We start from the raw sequence: 19,697 nt of genomic DNA, 5'->3' as shown, positions 1-19,697 counted from the left end.
GGCATTAAATTGTTTGCATGCTTATTATATTGTATTTATATCAAACTTTACTTCGGTATTATTCAGTATCTTCGGTTTTACCTGATATTGAATAATCTGACGTTTAATGGTTACATTTCGACAGGAATTCACAAATCTCGAACGTTGATTATGCCAAAATAATGTCGGTCGTTTAATATCAAAACATGGATCAAGAAAAGAGCCTTTTTTGTTCGTCATTTCTTTTCTGTCGCTGGTTCGTAAGCCGAGATAAGAGCGCGTAAATTAAGATGGGGGTACGTTTTAGTTAAAGGTTTATTTATGTGAATAAGCGATTTATACACATCACTTTACGTCAGTGTTACTCGTTTCAATCCGCTCGTGGTTTTTTTGCTTATGAAGATTTACGTGCGATTCTAATTTATCTTTTCAATCCTAAAATATAAATTACAATTTATTTGAGTGACTGAAATGTGGTCTTGATTAAACTTCATCTTCTTCGGAGAAATTGCGGCGAAAAGTAATTGAAAAATCCGAATGATCGTTACGAATCTCATCTTGTTTAAGTAGTAGAATATCAATTATAAATTTTTACATTACAGTTTTTCGACTAATAAATAATTTAAATGAATACGTGTATATATTTGAATATATTTGGTACTTAACTTTAATTCAAGTCTTGATTCGTGAAGACAAGTAAAAGAAAGTACTTCTGTGCTTGAAGCGAGACAGGATTACATGGCATTTAATGGTAATTTTTAACAACCGCAATCGATGCTTAAGTTTTTGGTTAGAGTAGCTTATTCAAAACTAGTAGGCACCCGCGGTTTCGCTCGCGTCATAGGATTTTGCTTGTCATTTGTTAGACAAAAAAAGTAAATCAGGTCCTTTCTTGGCGTGCAAGTTTGCTTCATACCAAAATTCATTAAATTCTGTTCAGTGCTTTGGTCGTGAGAGAGCGACAGAGTCGAGATGGCCCAATGGTTAGAACGCGTGCATCGTAACCGATGATTGCGGTGTCAAACCCAGGCAACCACTCTGATTTATGTGCTTAATTTGACTTTATAATTCATCTCGTGCTCAGCGGTGAAGGAAAACATCGTGAGGAAACCTACATGTCACAAATTTCATAGAAATTCTGCCACATGAGTATTCCACCAACCCGCATTGGAACAGCGTGGTGGAATATGTTCCAAACCTTCTCCTCAAAGGGAGAGGAGGCCTTTAGCCCAGCAGTGGGAATTCACAGGCTGTTGTTGAGCGACAGACAGACAGAATTACTTTCACACTTATAATATAATAATTAAAATTAACGCTCGATTAAAGACTATAACCGGAGTTTAGATTATATCGAATAGAATTTTTTTTACCAAATTAATTGTTTTTTTTTTTGCAAATTTAAAACTTTTGTCATTACGACTAATTATCTTTTGGCTAAATTTCTCATGTTTCAGTTCGCAACTTTGTTAGTAGTGACTTTGGCATACATTTGTAAGACTATCTCGTGGGAGCATGTTAATTTCTTGAAGTTATTCCACGTATGAAGTATACCTATCTATGTCATAGTTCATACCTCATACGTGCTTCGTAACTTGCATAGCCGTCAAATGAATTATTTAATGCAACGCCGATAGTTTGATTTATCATATAGTTGCAAAACAAAATAAATTCATAGTGAGACTGGTTCTAGGGCATACATCGTCATAAAGACAACTAAAAGAAAATATTAATGTGTAAATTTCTACGTTAAAACCTCAAAATTAGACGTAATAATAATAGAATTATTAATTATTTATATTATTATTTTGGCGCAAGTTTTAAGAAAAAAGTAAATATTCTAAAAAATAATATTATTTTATTTTATTTTTTAGATAGATAGATAGAATATTCGCTGTTTCTTAGTTTTTAAGTTTGCTTTAGACATCAATACATTTTTATATAAAATATATATTATACGAATAATATCAAATGTCAATTAACAAAGGTCTTTCATGTTTGTGTAAGCGATTAAGGGATTTACATTTTCATGCTAATGCGATGAATTGGAGCAGATGCGGTTCAGACAAATTAATTTCGTCTTTGCTTGACAAAAGGATTACGGCGGTTGAGACATCGTTTTAATATATAATATAAGTTTACAAAAACTTTAATATAAGTTACGCGCACATTCGAGTTTTATTATTTTTGTGAGATATTTTTCTGTAATAATATTATATAACATCCATGTAAGGCCAGATACGTAATAGAAAGGACGAAATATTGAATTGGCACAGAGCCACGTCGAGAGAAACAGAGAAAACACGTTTACGCGTAACCCAGACTAATTCAATGACGTGATCACAAAGCCTCCCATGCGCTTTATATGTTGTGACAGTAATCGTCGCCCATATACATGTTGTTAGGCTTTGACGGTACCTACACAATGGATGTTTCTAATTTCTACATATGACATAACTATCATGTGTAAAGGCTGATTTGCTCGCATTAAGTTGTCAAGTAGTTGTCTAAAGTACAACTTAATTTTAAGTTAATCAATTAATGTTAACATTGAAATTAGCAAAAAGTAGCAATATAAAACTTAGCTTGCCTTAACAAGCATATTAAATATGTATTTTTTGGTTATTTTGGTGGTTGTGGCTAAAACTTGATACGTTTGGATATATATGATGAGTTAAATATCAGTTACAATAACAAATTGCACCATTTATTTTGAAAATATCAAAAATCATAATTACTTAAATAAGAAATAATAAATAAATAATAAATGTGTTAGTGAGGACACGAGCTCTGTTCACTAACATAATATGACACTTAAAATCATATACAAAGTAAAGCGGTATTTACTTATACACGATGAAATGATAGAAGGTAAAAAAGTAAGTTCGCTTGTTTAAAAACTAAAACCAATCGATGTAATGCAATGCAAAGGTAATATTTGCTTTCTATTTTTACAACAACATAAAAGAATATATATAATAGATTTAAAAGGTTATCGTGTAATTTTATGGATATTAAAACTATTTCTTGGGCCTCGGACACTATAAGTTCAGACAAATAGGACATCTTAACGACTTTTGTTTAAAAATATTAGCCTTTTCATTGAGGGTGAATCGAAGATACACCTTGACCTATTTGTCTACAAGGCCGGAAGGACGTTTCATTAAGAGGGTTGTAAAAAGGAATGCGAAACCTATAAACGCGTTAATGTGTGAATCACTCATTGTAAACGAACAACAAATGTGGTCCTGTTTCAGGCCATATTCAATGAAAGGATAATAGTACTTTAGGATGTTATTAAAGTATAGATAAGTAGATGAAAACCAAAAACGCTATACTAGTTAGTTACGTGAAATTATAAATTGGACCAAACATTACATTTAATGATGCAATTATTTATCAGTTAGAATTCACTTATGTATTATTCAATCAGAAAAAATAATCAATTTTGAGCACAAAAGGTTCAAATATTAAATCTACAGTACAGCTTAAAGTATCCTCAAAGTGTTAAGTAATATCATAGTGTAGTTTATTATACAGGCTCTTTGATTGAAAACTAAAACGAATCAATACAATAGTGTGCAAAACATTTCACATATCGACATCCTACGATAAGCTTATCCACTCACTCAAGTATGGCAGATTTCGATTTATAAAGAGGTTAAGCTGCTTAGACAGCTTATTAGATCATGAATGAAAACGAGTTGAAAAGAAAAGAGATGATACAGTGGGAACAATATTTTCTCATTGTTGAGTACTGAAATTTCACGAAGGGAGGTTTCATGACCAGCAAGAAATATTACTGATATATACTTCACAATTGTTAAACACAAGTTCAAATGCCTTAGTATCCATTGTAAAATATTGTAATAATAACATAAACTCGTTTTTAATTTGTTGACATATATACATATATTGTAATTTGTGTTTATATATATTTTTGTTTGTTCTATTTATAAAAAAAGTAATTAAAACAATAGAATATTATCTGTTTCTTTGATGATAAATCTCTTTTTACGTGTTTCATTTTGGTCTTCTTTAAGTCTATGGCAAAACTTTGAGTGGATTTATTTATGCAGGTTTATGTTGAAAACTTATAAAATGATAAGTTTAAATAAAACTATTTATAACGGATGAATCGCGTATATTAATTATTTTTAAACATCCCGACGTTTCGAGCACTTTGCAGTGTTCGTGGTCACGGGTAGACTAAGATGAAATTTGTCTATTTGAAGAACAAAGGAAATATTATTAACAACTACCGCCAACGATTTCTCAATTGATATCTTGAGTAACGTTCCGGTTGCACACAGAAGGCACTAACTGTATCTTTAGGTCTTGCAGTCTGTTGGATTTGGGATTTTAAATTTTTAATAAGTGGATCCCAGGTGTTAGAAAGTCTCCAACCATCTTCTCTATTGAAGTTTAGTTAAGAGGAAGCTACAGACACACAACATGCCTATTGAATATGCAGAGCTGTTACATCACTGCCTCACATCAGGTTATTTATTGTGGAATGATGAATTCTATGTACAAGTTGACGGGGTAGCCATGGGTTCTCCAGTATCCCCCGTGGTCGCCGATTTATTCATGGAAGACCTGGAGGAGAGGGCTCTTCGCTCCGGACCAATAACACCTAGGTTTTATAAACGGTACGTAGATGACACTTTCACAATATTACCTAGTGATCTGACATCTGCATTTTTAGTACATCTTAATTCTATAAATAAAAACATTCAATTTACTATGGAATTAGAGGCAAATAATTCTTTAGCTTTCCTTGATATCCTTATTATCAAGAATCCTGATAATACATTAAGTCACACAGTTTATAGGAAACCCACACACACCAACAAATACCTCAATGGTGACTCGCACCACCACCCTAGTCAGTTAGCTACCGTTGGCAAATCTTTGTTTCAGAGAGCCCACCATCTCTGCGATGCTGAACACCTAGAGGACGAGCTACGTCAGGTCAAGCTTGCACTCCATCAGAACAAGCTGCCCGTGCCTCGCCAGCATCGCAGAAGCCGTATCAAGCCACCCACAGTTGAGCGACAACCTGCATTTCTACCATATGTGAAAGGAGTTACAGACAGGATTGGCAACATCTTGAAGCGAGCTTCGATTAAAACCGTTTACAAGCCTCATAAGAAAGTGAGCCAGTTCTTGAGACCTATCAAGAGTAATATCCCTTTACAAACTGCAGGAGTATATAAACTCGAATGTGAGTGTGGTTTATCTTACATAGGCCAAACAAAGAGAAGCATCGGTACCAGGGTCAAGGAACATATAGGAGATGTCAAAAATAGGCGTTCTTCAAAGTCTGCAGTCTGTGAACATGCTCTGGATAAACCTAACCATTTTATCCGATTTGATAAACCACAGATCCTCGCTAGAGAACACAGATTCATTCCTAGAATGATACGCGAGGCTATTGAAATTCAAAAACATCCGAACTTCAATAGAGAAGATGGTTGGAGACTTTCTAACACCTGGGATCCACTTATTAAAAATTTAAAATCCCAAATCCAACAGACTGCAAGACCTAAAGATACAGTTAGTGCCTTCTGCGTGCAACCGGAACGTTACTCAAGATATCAATTGAGAAATCGTTGGCGGTAGTTGTTAATAATATTTCCTTTGTTCTTCAAATAGACAAATGTCATCTTAGTCTACCCGTGACCACGAACACTGCAAAGTGCTCGAAACGTCGGGATGTTTAAAAATAATTAATATACGCGATTCATCCGTTATAATTAGTTTTATTTAAATGTGTAATAATCGCGAAAATTTAAGACAACAAATGATAAGTTTTTATTAACTAATATCGGACCCCAATAGTATATTCAACTCGCAAAATATTTGACTCTAACAAATAGTAAGTGAGCTAAAAATTAAAAATATAAAGGTTCAACCACAAATCACTGCTAGTGACGTTAAATGTGTCTTGCAAAGCCAAGACACTCATTAATCAGTATTGGAAAAGTTCCCCTGGTTCGTCTGTCAGTCCCCGTCAAACTCTATAAGTACCGAACGGATTTGCACGCGGTTTTCACCAAGGGGCTTATAACATGGGGTTGGTTTAGATGTATAATTTTTCCAAGTTTTTTCTAAATAGGCTTGAAAATGACAAAGACTTGCCATATATCTGCCAATGAAAACATGCTAAATGAGAGTAAACTAATAGAGTTAAATGTATTACGATAAAAATATTTTATATAGACCTTTTTCATATCTATAGGAAGCTGGAACAGGTAAGAAAAAGCTTCAATAACATATTAATCCATATAAATATGCAACTTACCAATGTATGAGAACATTTCCATCCCTTAATCGCGCAGCATGTATGAAATCGTTACAAAGGCTGAAATACTGCGTCAGGTTCTGATCAGGAGAGTCGGACGCCATAATGCAGAGGTAGTGTTTATCCTGTAAACAAAATATAAAAATTTAATAAATATAGTAAATATAACATACATTACTCTGACCCCAATGTAAGTAGCTAAGTCATTTGTGTTATGGAAAATCAGAAGTAACGACGGTGCCACAAACAACCAGACCCAAGACAACATAGAAAGCTTATGAACTTTTTTCTACATTAACCGGGAATCGAACCCGGGACCTCGGATTGGCGTACCCATGAATACCGGTGTACACACTACTTGACCACGGAGGTCGTGAACGTATAACAATCAAATTATTTGCTTCGCTATATAAAACAAATAAAAAAATGAAAAAGATCGTATTTTTTTATTACCTAGGCTTACGCTCTAACGGATGAGGTGTCATTGGATTTGTATAAACGTATGAGGCTGTGTAATGTGAATATAAATCTAATCTGCGGTTAACGTCCGCATAAGCCCTTAAAACGAATTGTGCGTGTTTGTTATTTTTATATATTTCTACGTAATTTACTTTTACGCAGTCGAATTATATTTCGCTTACTTCTAAGAAGATATTTTGACATTCGTTTTAATAATAGAAATATATTTTTATATACTAAGTAGGCGGACGAAATGGGCCAACTGATGGTAAGTGGTCACCTCTGCTAATAGATCTTCACTCAGCAAAAAATAATAACCATTCCTTACGCCATACCAATGTGCTACCAACCATGGAAGGATGTTACACTGGCTCACTCACACTTAAAATCGAAATAGAACAATATTATATAATACTATTTGACGGTAGAATATCTTATGAGATATTGCTTGCTTATTAGATATTTTCATATTTACTCCTCAAGCACATTTTTTATACTTGTCATTAAAAACTATACAGTTGTAGATTTCGTTTGTTTCAATATTGAAAACAATACATTAGCATTTTATTGAGAACTTGTGAATGTAAAAAACAAATCCGAATGGAAATATTAAAAAAAGCGATTATAGCAGTGATAATGCTGACATAAAAGTAAAAAGTCGCGAATCATTCAGGCCGGGAGAGACATTAATTGCCGCGTCGACACACTCAAATCAACTAAGAGCGAGGGCGGTGCGCGCCGCGGTTACAGCGATTCATTCCTTTAACTAATGTGTGAACTCAATCACGCTTCTGGAGGGTTGCATATATTTCATAATTTATTCAATAAGAATATATATTCTTTCATTTGTATTCACTTATAAATAAAACTTTTTACAAATAAAATAACAGCAATCAAAGTGATCTACCAACGCGCATTGGAGCAGAGTGGTGGAATATACTCCTAACCATCTCCTCAAAAAGAGAGAGAGCTTAGTCCAGCAGTGGGAATTTTACAGGCTGTTACTTATAAACAACTATAATTTTATTTATATAATAATAAAAATTAGAAACATATGTATTTATGTAATCTTATTTCAAATCAGTTTTTATCTATAACACGAATGCTCGTCAATACCTAACGAACAAAAAAAAAACTTTTAACAAACAGATGAGAAAAAAGTGGTGAACTGATTTATTTTTCTATTTATATATAGTCAACAAAAGGCAGGCCGCAAAAACTCGTACATTTTTATAGTCACCCTCTTGCATACCTACTTGCATGTATTTATAAAATTATTGATGAAATATTATTTTTAGTTATTGACCGTCTATTTGGGGATGGATTCATTGCACAAGCAGTGACCGTGGACTGGGTCGGATTTGCCTGCTGTTAATTACTATAAATAATACTGTAATTATATTCAATATAAAATGTCAACATTAATTGAGGTTTTATTGATTTTTTGGATTGATTATCTATCACCGCTTTACAAACGTTTTACGGGTTACGTCAGGTGTTAAGGAGAACCATCAAATATCATCAAACAAACAAACAGACAGTAAGTTATTTTCGCGTTTATAATGTTGTTGTAGAATAAAATAATATTAAATCATCTATTAAATTTCACGAGTGAGTTAGCAAGCGATAATATGTTGAATATAAAAATCGTTTCTAATTGAACAACACGCCATTATAAAAAAACATAATTACCGGCTATTTCAGCCAACCAAATCATTACAAAACGTGATTTAAAGTTGCCATTTTTTTATGGCATTGGTGGCAAACGAGCAAGAGGCTCACCTGATGGAAAGTGACTACCACCGCCCATGGACATCTGCAACACCAGGGGGCTTGCAGGTGCGTTGCCGGCCTTTCAAAAAGGAGTACGCTCTTTTCTTGAAGGTTCCCATGTCGTATCGGTTCGGAAAAACTGGTTCCACAAAGTGGTTGTGTTCCATAAAGTGCCATTATAAATGTGATTTTATCTATTATTTATTTTTCATGATTTATAAAAAGGGAAAAAGAGAATCAGTTAAATGCAATTTGCAAATGAAGCGAAGTGTAATGAGTGGCTGCAGTTTTCTTTAGTTCAAGTCGGAACGCTTAAGGCTCTAAAAGCGCATTTTAAGCCAACAACAAATACGCAGCTCATCTCCAAATGCATTCAATTTCAAGCCTTTCATGAAAATAGGATTTTCGCATTACGAAAAATCTAATTTATAAACTCGATTTAAATAAAGAATTAAGATTAATAAACATATTTGTCTAACACTTTCTCAAGATAACACTGTTAACACATTATTAAACTGTTTATTTATCTTTTTTCCATAGATATTTTATTTATTTATCCATAATCAAATAAAATAATAGTCCTACAAATGAATAGACTTATGATATCATTCTGTATAGAACCGGAAACAGTTTATAATTATATATGGTTGGAATACGTCTTAAATATAATAATAAATATGAGACAATATCACATACATTACTCTGATCCCAATGTAAGTAGCTAAAGCACTTGTGTTATGGAAAATCAGATGCAACGCCGGCACAACAAACATCGAACCCAGGACCGCGGAGTGGCGTACCCATGAAAACCGGTGTAGACACCACTCGACCACGGAGGTCGTCAAACCTAAGATTACTAGTTCAAATCCGGATAATCTCCAATGAATTTTTATATACTTAGCAGAAATGTATAAATTATCTCCTACTCGGAGATGTTCAATGAACATCTGCCATGTTTATCAACCAAACCGTATTAGAGCAGCGTGGTGGAAAAAGGTCCAAGCCGCCCGCCCTCTCAAAAGGAGATGATACCTTACATTAGTAGTAATATTTATTTCTAATAAGAAAATTGATTAATTTGAGACCCATTATGTGAACAATTGTACCCCTACAGAAATCAGAAGTAACTAACCACAAATATCCAGACCCAAGACAATATAGAAAACTAATGGTAATCTATATTGACTCGGCCGGGAATCAAACCCGGGCCCTCAGAGTGGCGTACCCATAAAAACCGGTGTACACACCACTCGACCATGGAGGTCGTCAAACTTATGCGGTAACTGATGCGGTATCTGATCACTATGTAATTAATAGACATTCTAACTCTTTCAAAACAATTTTTAATAAGAATAATATTTCGTTTGTCGTCTAAACTATGGATTTGAACAAAATATTATCGTTTTATTGTAGGATTTCAAGGTACAGCACCCAGGGGAGTCGTAGAGGTGAAAATCGCCTCGATCGCTATAATCTAACTTTCACAGACAATAACGATCAGTTAACTGGGTAGTGCCGGTCGTTCACCTTTATTTATTGTGTTGTAAAGGAAAATTGCCTATATTTCGATTGAATTCTAAATGAGAATATGACTGAACTTATTTGTTATTTATTAACTTTTATTCAATACTACCCTATCCGTTATAACTACAAGGAAAATGATCTATACACAGAATAAAATTGGAGTGTCTGTTTGTAACATTAAAATAGCCCTTTGTTACTCAGTGCATATTTATATATATACGGTACATAAACCAAAATATCATTTTATACAATTTTTGTCTGTCTGCCTATTTGTTCCGGCTAATCTCTGGAACGGCTAGACCGATTTTGACGGGACTTTCACTGGTAGATAACTGATATAATTAGAAGTAACTTAGGCTATAATACATTTTCGTATATTCGTATATATTGTCGCAGGCTACAGCTAGTCTTAAAATAAAGGTTGATGATGTTTCAATGGATTATCACAAAGCAAAAACACAATTATTTTTTTAAATTGATATTTAACTTTCTTCAGGGCCAACTTAAGTTTTACTAAAATTGTGTATCTTACACTTTATATATTTTTAATATTACCTTTAAAAATAGATAAAAATTAAAGAAAAATAACTTTATTAGATACACGTAGCTACGAGTATAGCAATGACAGTCAATTCTTAAGTACAATTTTAACAGTTTTAAATAACTATTACGAATTATTAAGGGCCTACTTAGTAAGTAGAGTAGATCTGATATAACCTAGTAGTTAAAGCATATGAATTTCGATCGCGTCCCTTGTTACGGAATAATGCTACAGATTATTCACGAATTAATACGAAGAATTCACTTTATACTCGTGAAATTTTGTCAAAAACACGCAGTGGTATACCAATTTAGTACGTACGTGCAGGACTATAAACTTTACAATTAATATATCAACTTATCACTGATATTTCACGTTCGTCTTCTGAACAGAATAGCCATGCTGTATGTAAAATTATTCTATGTAAAGTGTACGTTAGAAAAATGTATTCTAATTCTAAACTGGAACTAATTTTTATACTTGAGATAATTTGAACGGTCGTGTTTATATTTCAGTAACTAAAATAATACTCGTATTGCAGTTTATATACATGAGACAATGTACCGTTTCAACATACAATATTTAAAAACAGGTCACACGAAAATTCGTGTGTCGTGTGGTTTTGGGTTGAATCGTCAAATTTTTACGATCCGTCTTTTGGTGAAGTCGTCGTCTAGACAATAAAGTACGTTTGAACAAGATTTATAGCTCGCTACGACCTAAACATGCGATGTATTCCAGTTCAATGAGTAAATGGGCTCGATGTAACCGTGTAACACATATAATTATGTACGCATTATCGTTCTGAGAAGTCGTTTACACTTGATTTCATCTAGTATAATAAAGTGTTTACAGGATTTAGGATGTCAATTGAGATACTATAATAGTTATTGTTTGTTTTTAAATTCCTTGTATATATCCGGTTGGTTTAAAGCTTTGTACAGTTGTTTTTGGTTCGTGCATAGTTTATGACAATACAATCGACATAGGTGACGCATGAGTTATGAAATCATCATTGAATTACTAATTTTATACAAAGCAACACTTCGATCGGATTTTGTATGAATAATATAATATTGATTTGACTTCGAGTCCACGGATATAATATAAAATAAATAAAATAAAGATTGTTGAAGATAATACATATATTTTAAGAAAGATTAATTTAATGATAACTTGAAAAGCCTATGTATGTATAATGTTAATATAAAAATAAAACAATGATATCGTAAGGAAACCTGTATGGACTCATCAAATGAGCTGCTGCCACATGTACCTATATGTATATATACCACATGTATATAATACTAACTTGCACTGAGCCATGTATGTAGGAGTAGTTTAGGCTCCAGCTACGGAATATTTACGGATATTTACTTTAATTTTAATTATTATTGTAAATTATTGCGATATTGCTTGATAAGATTTAAATATATTTTTTGAATTAAACAACAATTTCTTGCCAAATATGATGAAAACATTTTAAAAATGGAAAACGGTCTTCATATTACAGCTTGCTGAGAATGAGCCGTCGAGCACTGGACTTGAATAAATTATGAGTGACGTCGAAACGCAAGGCTATAGATATTTATACGTTCTTTAGATATTTTGAGCAAAACTTTCCTTGAATCAAATTTAATTTCTCCGCATCAAAAGTTTTAATGGCCTTAATTAATGTTGTAATTCCACATTCTGCTTTGTTAACAATAATAGGAATATTATTTTATATAATATATTATACACATAAGAGTCGAGATGGCCCAGTGGTTAGTGCGCGTACATCTTAACCGATGATTGCGGGTTCAAACCCAGGCAAGCACCAATGAATTTTGTTTATACAAACCAAGAGTTTTAAACGGATAATCTCCTTACTAAAATTAAATAAATATTGGTTACAAAACAATTTCATCATTGGAGCTCAAATTAATTAATCATAGGAATTTCTTTAGCTTTGAGAAACATACTATATTCATTATTAATTTTAATTGCGTCGAATGGATGGTACCTACCTAAACGGGCTTGCACAAACTCGTATCGCAAATTATAATTCACAAATCTAATGCCACAAGGATATTTCTTTATTAACATATCCTGTATTTATATTTAAGCATATGTTGCGGCGAATAGTGAAAAATTTCATTTCTATTTTGCAATTCAATACGATATTGTGAGAGACGAAACAATTTTACATCGACTACGTGGTAAGATATACGCCGTGCATGTGCATGTTGCTAGGCTTGTTTCTATTTGTATTGATATACATATTATTAGTGTCATTATTTTAAACCATTTTCATTACCTTCTCACCTCACTTATTTTCGTCAAAACACATACTTAATACTAGGAAGCACGAATTGCGCAATACTTTACGGCCTAGCGATGTAAAATGTGACAAGATCGATCTTGACCCCATGGGCTATTGTCGTTCCCCACCTAACACAAGTGATAAGAATAGGAGGGGTAAACAGGAATATCAGTAATTACTTACATAATTCGGGGCATTTCTACTAGACCTTTGAAATAAAAGTATTGCTTTGATAAGATAGATTAAATTAATCAGAAAATAAATATTAAATAAATTCTACGTGACAATTCTCATGAGGGAGAATGTTGTTAATGAAGAAAGTTATGTATTCATCTGTAGCCAAGGTGCCTCAGTGGTGTAGTTGAATATTCATAAATATCATTTCGATGTGCGACGTATACGTTACACTTGGGAAAGCTGAATTCATCTATTCCGAATTTACATGCTGTACGTATCTTGCTCTGATTGTGTAAATAAAATTGTTGTATTAATAAATAACGTTTGCGGTATTTTTTCAAATTATAGTCATCTTACAAATTATAGACATGGCAATTTATATTATAAACTTTGACTCTCATTTACATCATAGTTCTTGAAAAATTACAAAACTAAATATCTCATATAAATAATTTGAAGTTATACTTTTATATAACACAATATTAAATGAGGCTTAAATAAAAATATAACAAACATTTCACAATATTTGGTACATGTCATTATTTTTTTTTTCTTGTCTAAAATATAAATATTGATATCCTTTATTTTCAAATAGCACGGATATTTTTTTTCTCTTAGATCGTGTAAAAACCTTTGACATTTTTTAAAAAAAGGAAGTATCTATTCAACCAGTAATAGCAATCAATCGATGCAGCTGATTAATTTTTATGGAAGTACCTATTTTTCTTATTTTTATATTCTAGTATTTATTATAATCCTAAACGTTATTACATAAACAATAAATTAATATTTGATTTACGTAACCAGATAATGGCCACATGAGTTGCAGTAACTCTAACTTTCTGATAAGCAATTATACATTGTTGGTTCTATGCCAGACGCCTTCATGCAAATTCTAACAATAACTATCAAGTTTCGATTCAATCGGACGAAAGCTACGTGAAAACTAACCAATAAAATTACATATCACTGTGTAATTTTATGTATAACTTATTATATAAATATTTATTTTATATTAAAGATTTGCTACAAACGGCTTTTACTTAGCGGTTAGGTTTTGTGTAAGCTCGTCTGGGCAGGTATCACCCATTCATGAGATATCGCTAAACAACATTACCCAGTATTGTTGTGTTCCAGTTTGAAGGGTGAGTGAGCCAGTATAACTACAGGCACAAGGGATATAATATCTTAATTCCAAAGGTTGGTCGCGCATTGATGTTTATTACTATAAATTGTAAATTGACATTATAAAAAAAAAAAAATCCCGCTGAGTTTCTTTCGCCGGTTCTTCTCATGTCTGAGGTATTATATTCCGAACCGGTGGTAGATTTTCGACAATCAATAAGAAAGTGTAAACACTTCTATTTTGAATAAAGGTTTTTGACTATGACTTTAACGACGTAAGGAATGGTTAATATTTCTTACAGCGCTGTTGTCTATGGGAGGTGGTGAACTTACCATCAGGTGGCCCGTAAAGGAAATCAAACACTCGAATCAAATAGGAGAGAAAACTCTGTAACGAATTTATATTTTTTATTTATTTATTTATTTATTAGGTTTGCTAGCAGTTGTTACATTTTAATGATACAATTTATTAATTTACATACTAATTACTTTCTAAATGTACAACTATATTAAAGCAAACACGACATGTACGATTAATATATACATCCTGTTTAAGTGGTTCTAATTTGATAAAAATGTAAAAAATGATCACATGGTAGGAAAAATTAAAATTATTACAATTACAACTATTAAAATAAAGTTAAAACGATTTTTTACAATTTAAAATTTAAAATAAATTGGTTATTTAGATTACAATATCATCAATTTAATAATGGGTTAACAGTATTCAACAATCAATCTCAAATAAAATACAACAATAAAAATTTATAATATCTTAAAATTAAATTATATTATGGCATGCATTGATAACGAAAACAATTAAAATAATTTATCATTCAATCATAATAATATTGTTCCATAAATCAAATAAAAAAAAAAAAAATAGATTATTATAACGTAAAATTTTGCATAAATTAAAAATTTGAAATTTGGACATCAATAAAATATTAGACGCTTTTAATTCTGTCTATGACTATATATATTCAATATTAATTTAAAAATCAAAACCGTATAAAAAGAATAAAATCACAATACAATGAGTTTAATGCTTAGACTAAGAATGTAGCGTAGGATTGTCAAACCTTAGGAAGTGCAGTAATGGACGCACATAGACAAGTGTGTAAAAGAATAAAATATAGTATATTGTTTACTCACTGCGTGTAGTCTTCGAGCTGCATCGTGTATAGATAATATGTGAGTTATCTTGTATTTGTCCAACTGCACGGGGTCCTTGGAGTCTCTATAATTGCCAACATAGAGACCCGGCAATACCTGTAACCAAATGTTATAATTTAATAACTGTTATTTAATATTATATGTATATACGTATGCTATATGCGTATTTTTTAATAGATTTTGGTCATTCTAGTCACTCAGCACAGCTATTCCGAAGATCCCTTTTGGATTGGCGAAGGATAGTCATGCGTGACTTCCAAGGTATAGGTTTTTATAGACTTAGGTAGGATACTTCCGAACCGCTACTAAAACCTATTTTTTTTTATGGACCCGACCTGGGGATATGTCTGGTAGTCGTATAAGCTAAAAAATAGACCAGCGATGTTTACTGTAACTTATTACATAAGATATTATATATTATTGTTGTACGTGTGTGTAATATTATTGTAATTGTGCGAAACATAATAAATCAATAATATATAATAAAAGAGATGGCCCATTAGTTAGACACGTGCATCTTAACCGATAATTGCGGGTTCAAACCCAGGGAAGCACCACTGATTATTCATGTGCTTAATTTGTGTATATAATTCGTGGAATATGTTCCAAACTTCTCCTCAAAAAGAGCCTTAACCCAACGATAGGAAATTAACAGGCTGTTGTTGTATATAATAAAAAACTAAGAATAAATGAAAAGGCAAAATCAATAATCAATACCAAATTTAAAACCAAAAGCAGTATTTATAAATTAATTATACATTTTTATATCTATTACAAACTTTTTAAATTAATTAATAAGTGTTTATTTTAAAATTCGAAAAAACAGAGAAAGTATGTCGATTGGAAATATAAAAATAACGCGAGTGCTGTTATACAAGTCCATTAATGTCAGGGTGACGGGAACTTGTAGCTGGTGAAGCCGTTAGCTTCTCGAGTGCTAGTGGTTAACTGTAGTAGACTACAGTGACAGACTACACATGCTAATGATGACAGTATAACATTCAGCCTAAGTGATGTGCACTATGCAATTTTACTTTAACATTTGTTTTTATTTAAACTATAAAAAACGAAACTTTTTCAATAATAAAATATCAACGACGAAATTGGTTGAAACATATATGTATACTAGTGGGTTTCCCGCGAACCTCGCTTTTATTTAAGATATATTTTTAGGAATTTTATTGTAAACTGTAACTCACTCGTCTACAGTTGGCGCCAAAATTATAAAACCTTTTTGAATGAAATTTTTAATGTCAAATTATAACATATAAGTTCCATTAGAATTGGCGTTTGCCGATATGAGTTTACTTTTAATTTTGTTTCCGTTTTTAATTTCCTTTTCTTGTAGAGCCGTAGTATCGCTGTCTAATCGGATAGTAATTTTTGTCCATTGTTTGTTATTTGTAGATTTGTTAAATAGTAATTTCAACAACAACACCAGCCTGTCAATTTTCCACTGCTGGGCTAAAGCCTTCTCTCCCTTTTATTAAGTTCTTCAAAATGAGACCGATTTTTTGTGTAGCTATTCTCCTGTAATCAATGCGAAATCAGCTTACGCTATTAATATAATAAAGATTTAAAGTTTGACGTTATTTATGTGTTTATATTTTAAGAGGTTCTAACCATAAATAGCCAGTATAGCAATATATCATATGAGTTACATTACGTTGTGCCTATCTGAACAGAGTTAGGACGTGTTGTTCGTTAAATATAACTATGGGACCAAGAGAGCTATTATTACACTAGTATGTTAACTTGGCAAAGAGTAAATTAGTTCGTTGTTCGCGTAATAAATCTTCCGCTCAATGCCCTCGAATACACTACAATACGCAACAGATAATTTAGCTACATCACTGTTATGTAATTACTCACTTGTGGATACAATTATTTTATTTTATTTATGATAAAAAAGTCGCTACAACTAAAGTCTAACTGAATATGTTTATAGTAAAAAAAGTTTTTGAAATTATATTTTTACAAAAAAAACAAAAACTGTCTACAAATGAAAAATAAATAATAAATATTATGGACGAGGAGTGTTACGAGAGTAACCCTAGCCTTCAATACGGTGTTATGACATTTGATTCAATATCATTATTTATATCACATTATTATTGCATATTATGAATATAGCAGGGGCTATTGAATTTACTTATTATATGCAATTATTATTGTAATTAATTGATCAATAATTTGTAAGACTGTAATTAATATTATTTTATATGACATAGTATTTAATACTGGCATGTAACACTATAGATCGGGAGATGAGATGATTTTTTGGAAATATTGGGCCGCCGGTGCGAGCGCTATGACCATCATTTTCCTTTTTACCTTAACGTAATTAGACCCCCGAAGAACTGGTACAAATGACCAAATATGTCATTATCATCTCCCGGTCTATTATTTCTAAATTTAAATATGATTGAGCTGTCATTAGAACACAATTGGACGATAGCGTGGCATTCTAACAAAAGATAGATTTAATTTAAAAAAATTAATAGATTGGAGCATCACTGTGTGATGAGCCTGCTATATTCATAATCTCACAGGAGATTTCAGTAATATTACTGAAATTACAGGAGATTTCTGCAATTCTGAATACTAGTATAATCTTTTAGATGAAGGTCATTAACGTAACCCACTGATTAAGCAAACTATTCGCGTGTAGGAGTATAAAATTCAATTTAAAGACGATAAATTAAACGTTCAAGTAACAATGAATTATGCGGCGGTCTAGTTACAGTGGCAGCGACATAATAAGCTTTTTCCTCGCCTAATAATCTCACTTCCCTGTGCAATACAATACTTTGAGTTAATGTCAAACAATAAAGCCGTATTTTGAATGCATTCTGGTTAAAATCATTCATTGAAAATAGCCATTATTTTTATTATTTAAACAAATTGTGTGTTTATTTTTGTACTCACATTATTACTAAAGTAACATCAGCATTAAAGTTATGTTATAATTAAAATGTTTCTTATAATAATTATTTATTCAATGTTCAATGCATTGTATTCCAGGAAACATTAACAGTCGTAATTTAGTCGTCGTTAATTTCTCTTCACCTAATTTCGTAGTACCGATATTAAGGAATAAAAAATGTAATGACGAATGAATACTTTTTCATGATATTAGGTAACTGGCTTAAAAAATAAGTGGACTTCAGATCATATTTCTATAATACACTTAAAACGAATGTAAGCGGCTCTTGTATATAATATCTTATATATGTAAATGTAACAGCCTGTAAATTACCCACTGCTGGGCTAAGGCCTCCACTTCCATAACGGAGAGGGCTTGGAACATATTCCACTACGCTGTTCCAATGCGGGTTGGTGGAATGCACATGTGGCTGAATTTCGATGAAATTAGACACATGCAGGTTTCCTCACGATGTTTTCCTGACCGCTGAGCACGAGATGAATTATAAACACAAATTAAGCACATATATATAGTGGTGTATGCCTGGGCTTGAACCCGAAATCATCGGTTAATATGCACGCGTTCTAACCACTGGGCCATCTTATATATAATATCGCAATTTTTTGTAGACAATTGTAACATTTCTTAAAGATATTTCTGTGATCTTAATATCTATCAAAACGTAATCACTTTACTCTCACTCGCAATTGAACAACAACTTTAAAAAAACAAAACTTTCAACAAAATTAGATATTTTATGTGTGGACAATGGATGATAAAATTAAAAAATAAATCAGGTGTAAAGATTGTACTTAATATAATGATGTAAGAATGAATGAAACGTACCTAAGAGTAGTTGTGTAATTAATCTAAGTTTTATGTATCTTTCCTTTAAATGACTATGCCTAATAGTCTGGTGATATAATACTATTCCATGTCAAGCAACAATACTACTATTAATTTGATATGAATCTGTTATACCTATTGTAATTTCAGTAGTTCGGGATGGCCAAAATAATATTATCCTTTTATAATTATGCCCCAATCTCTCTATCTTTTTAACCGACTTCCAAAAGGAGGAGGTTATCAATTCGTCTGTATTTTTTTTTTTTTTTTTTTTTTTTTTTTTTTTTTTTTTTATGTTTGTTACCTCATAACTTTTTACTGGGTGGACCGATTTTGATAATTTTTTTTTTGTTTGAAAGGTAGTGCTTCCCGTGGGGTCCCATTTTTTTAAAATTTTTTTCCGACGATGGTATCCGTATGAAAACGACATAAGTCTTAAATTTGCATTATGTATATGCGCGACAAATAGGTGAATAACTGAAAATCACGTTAACCAATTTTGATAATTCTTTTTTTATTATAAAATATATACTTCAAGGGTAATTTGGTGAAAATTTGGTAA

The 19,697-nt window shown here is 32.0% G+C and overlaps 1 protein-coding gene across 2 annotated transcripts in view; it reads right to left on the bottom strand.

Moving 5' to 3' along the window:
* The window catches only part of LOC124536492 (dual specificity protein phosphatase 22-like), a 60,761-nt gene that overhangs the window by 20,293 nt on the left and 20,771 nt on the right, over positions 1–19,697 (bottom strand). For both annotated transcript variants that reach the window (XM_047113048.1, XM_047113046.1), the window contains exons 2-3: positions 15,343–15,459; positions 6,284–6,408 (exon numbers count right to left, since the gene is read on the bottom strand). In XM_047113048.1, the coding sequence (XP_046969004.1) occupies positions 6,284–6,408; positions 15,343–15,459 (242 nt within the window). The remainder of the gene's footprint in view (positions 1–6,283; positions 6,409–15,342; positions 15,460–19,697) is intronic.

This window comes from Vanessa cardui, chromosome 16 (assembly GCF_905220365.1).
Source record: "Vanessa cardui chromosome 16, ilVanCard2.1, whole genome shotgun sequence".
NCBI classification, from domain to species: Eukaryota; Metazoa; Arthropoda; class Insecta; order Lepidoptera; family Nymphalidae; genus Vanessa; species Vanessa cardui.
This window is presented reverse-complemented; position numbering and strand designations above follow the sequence as displayed.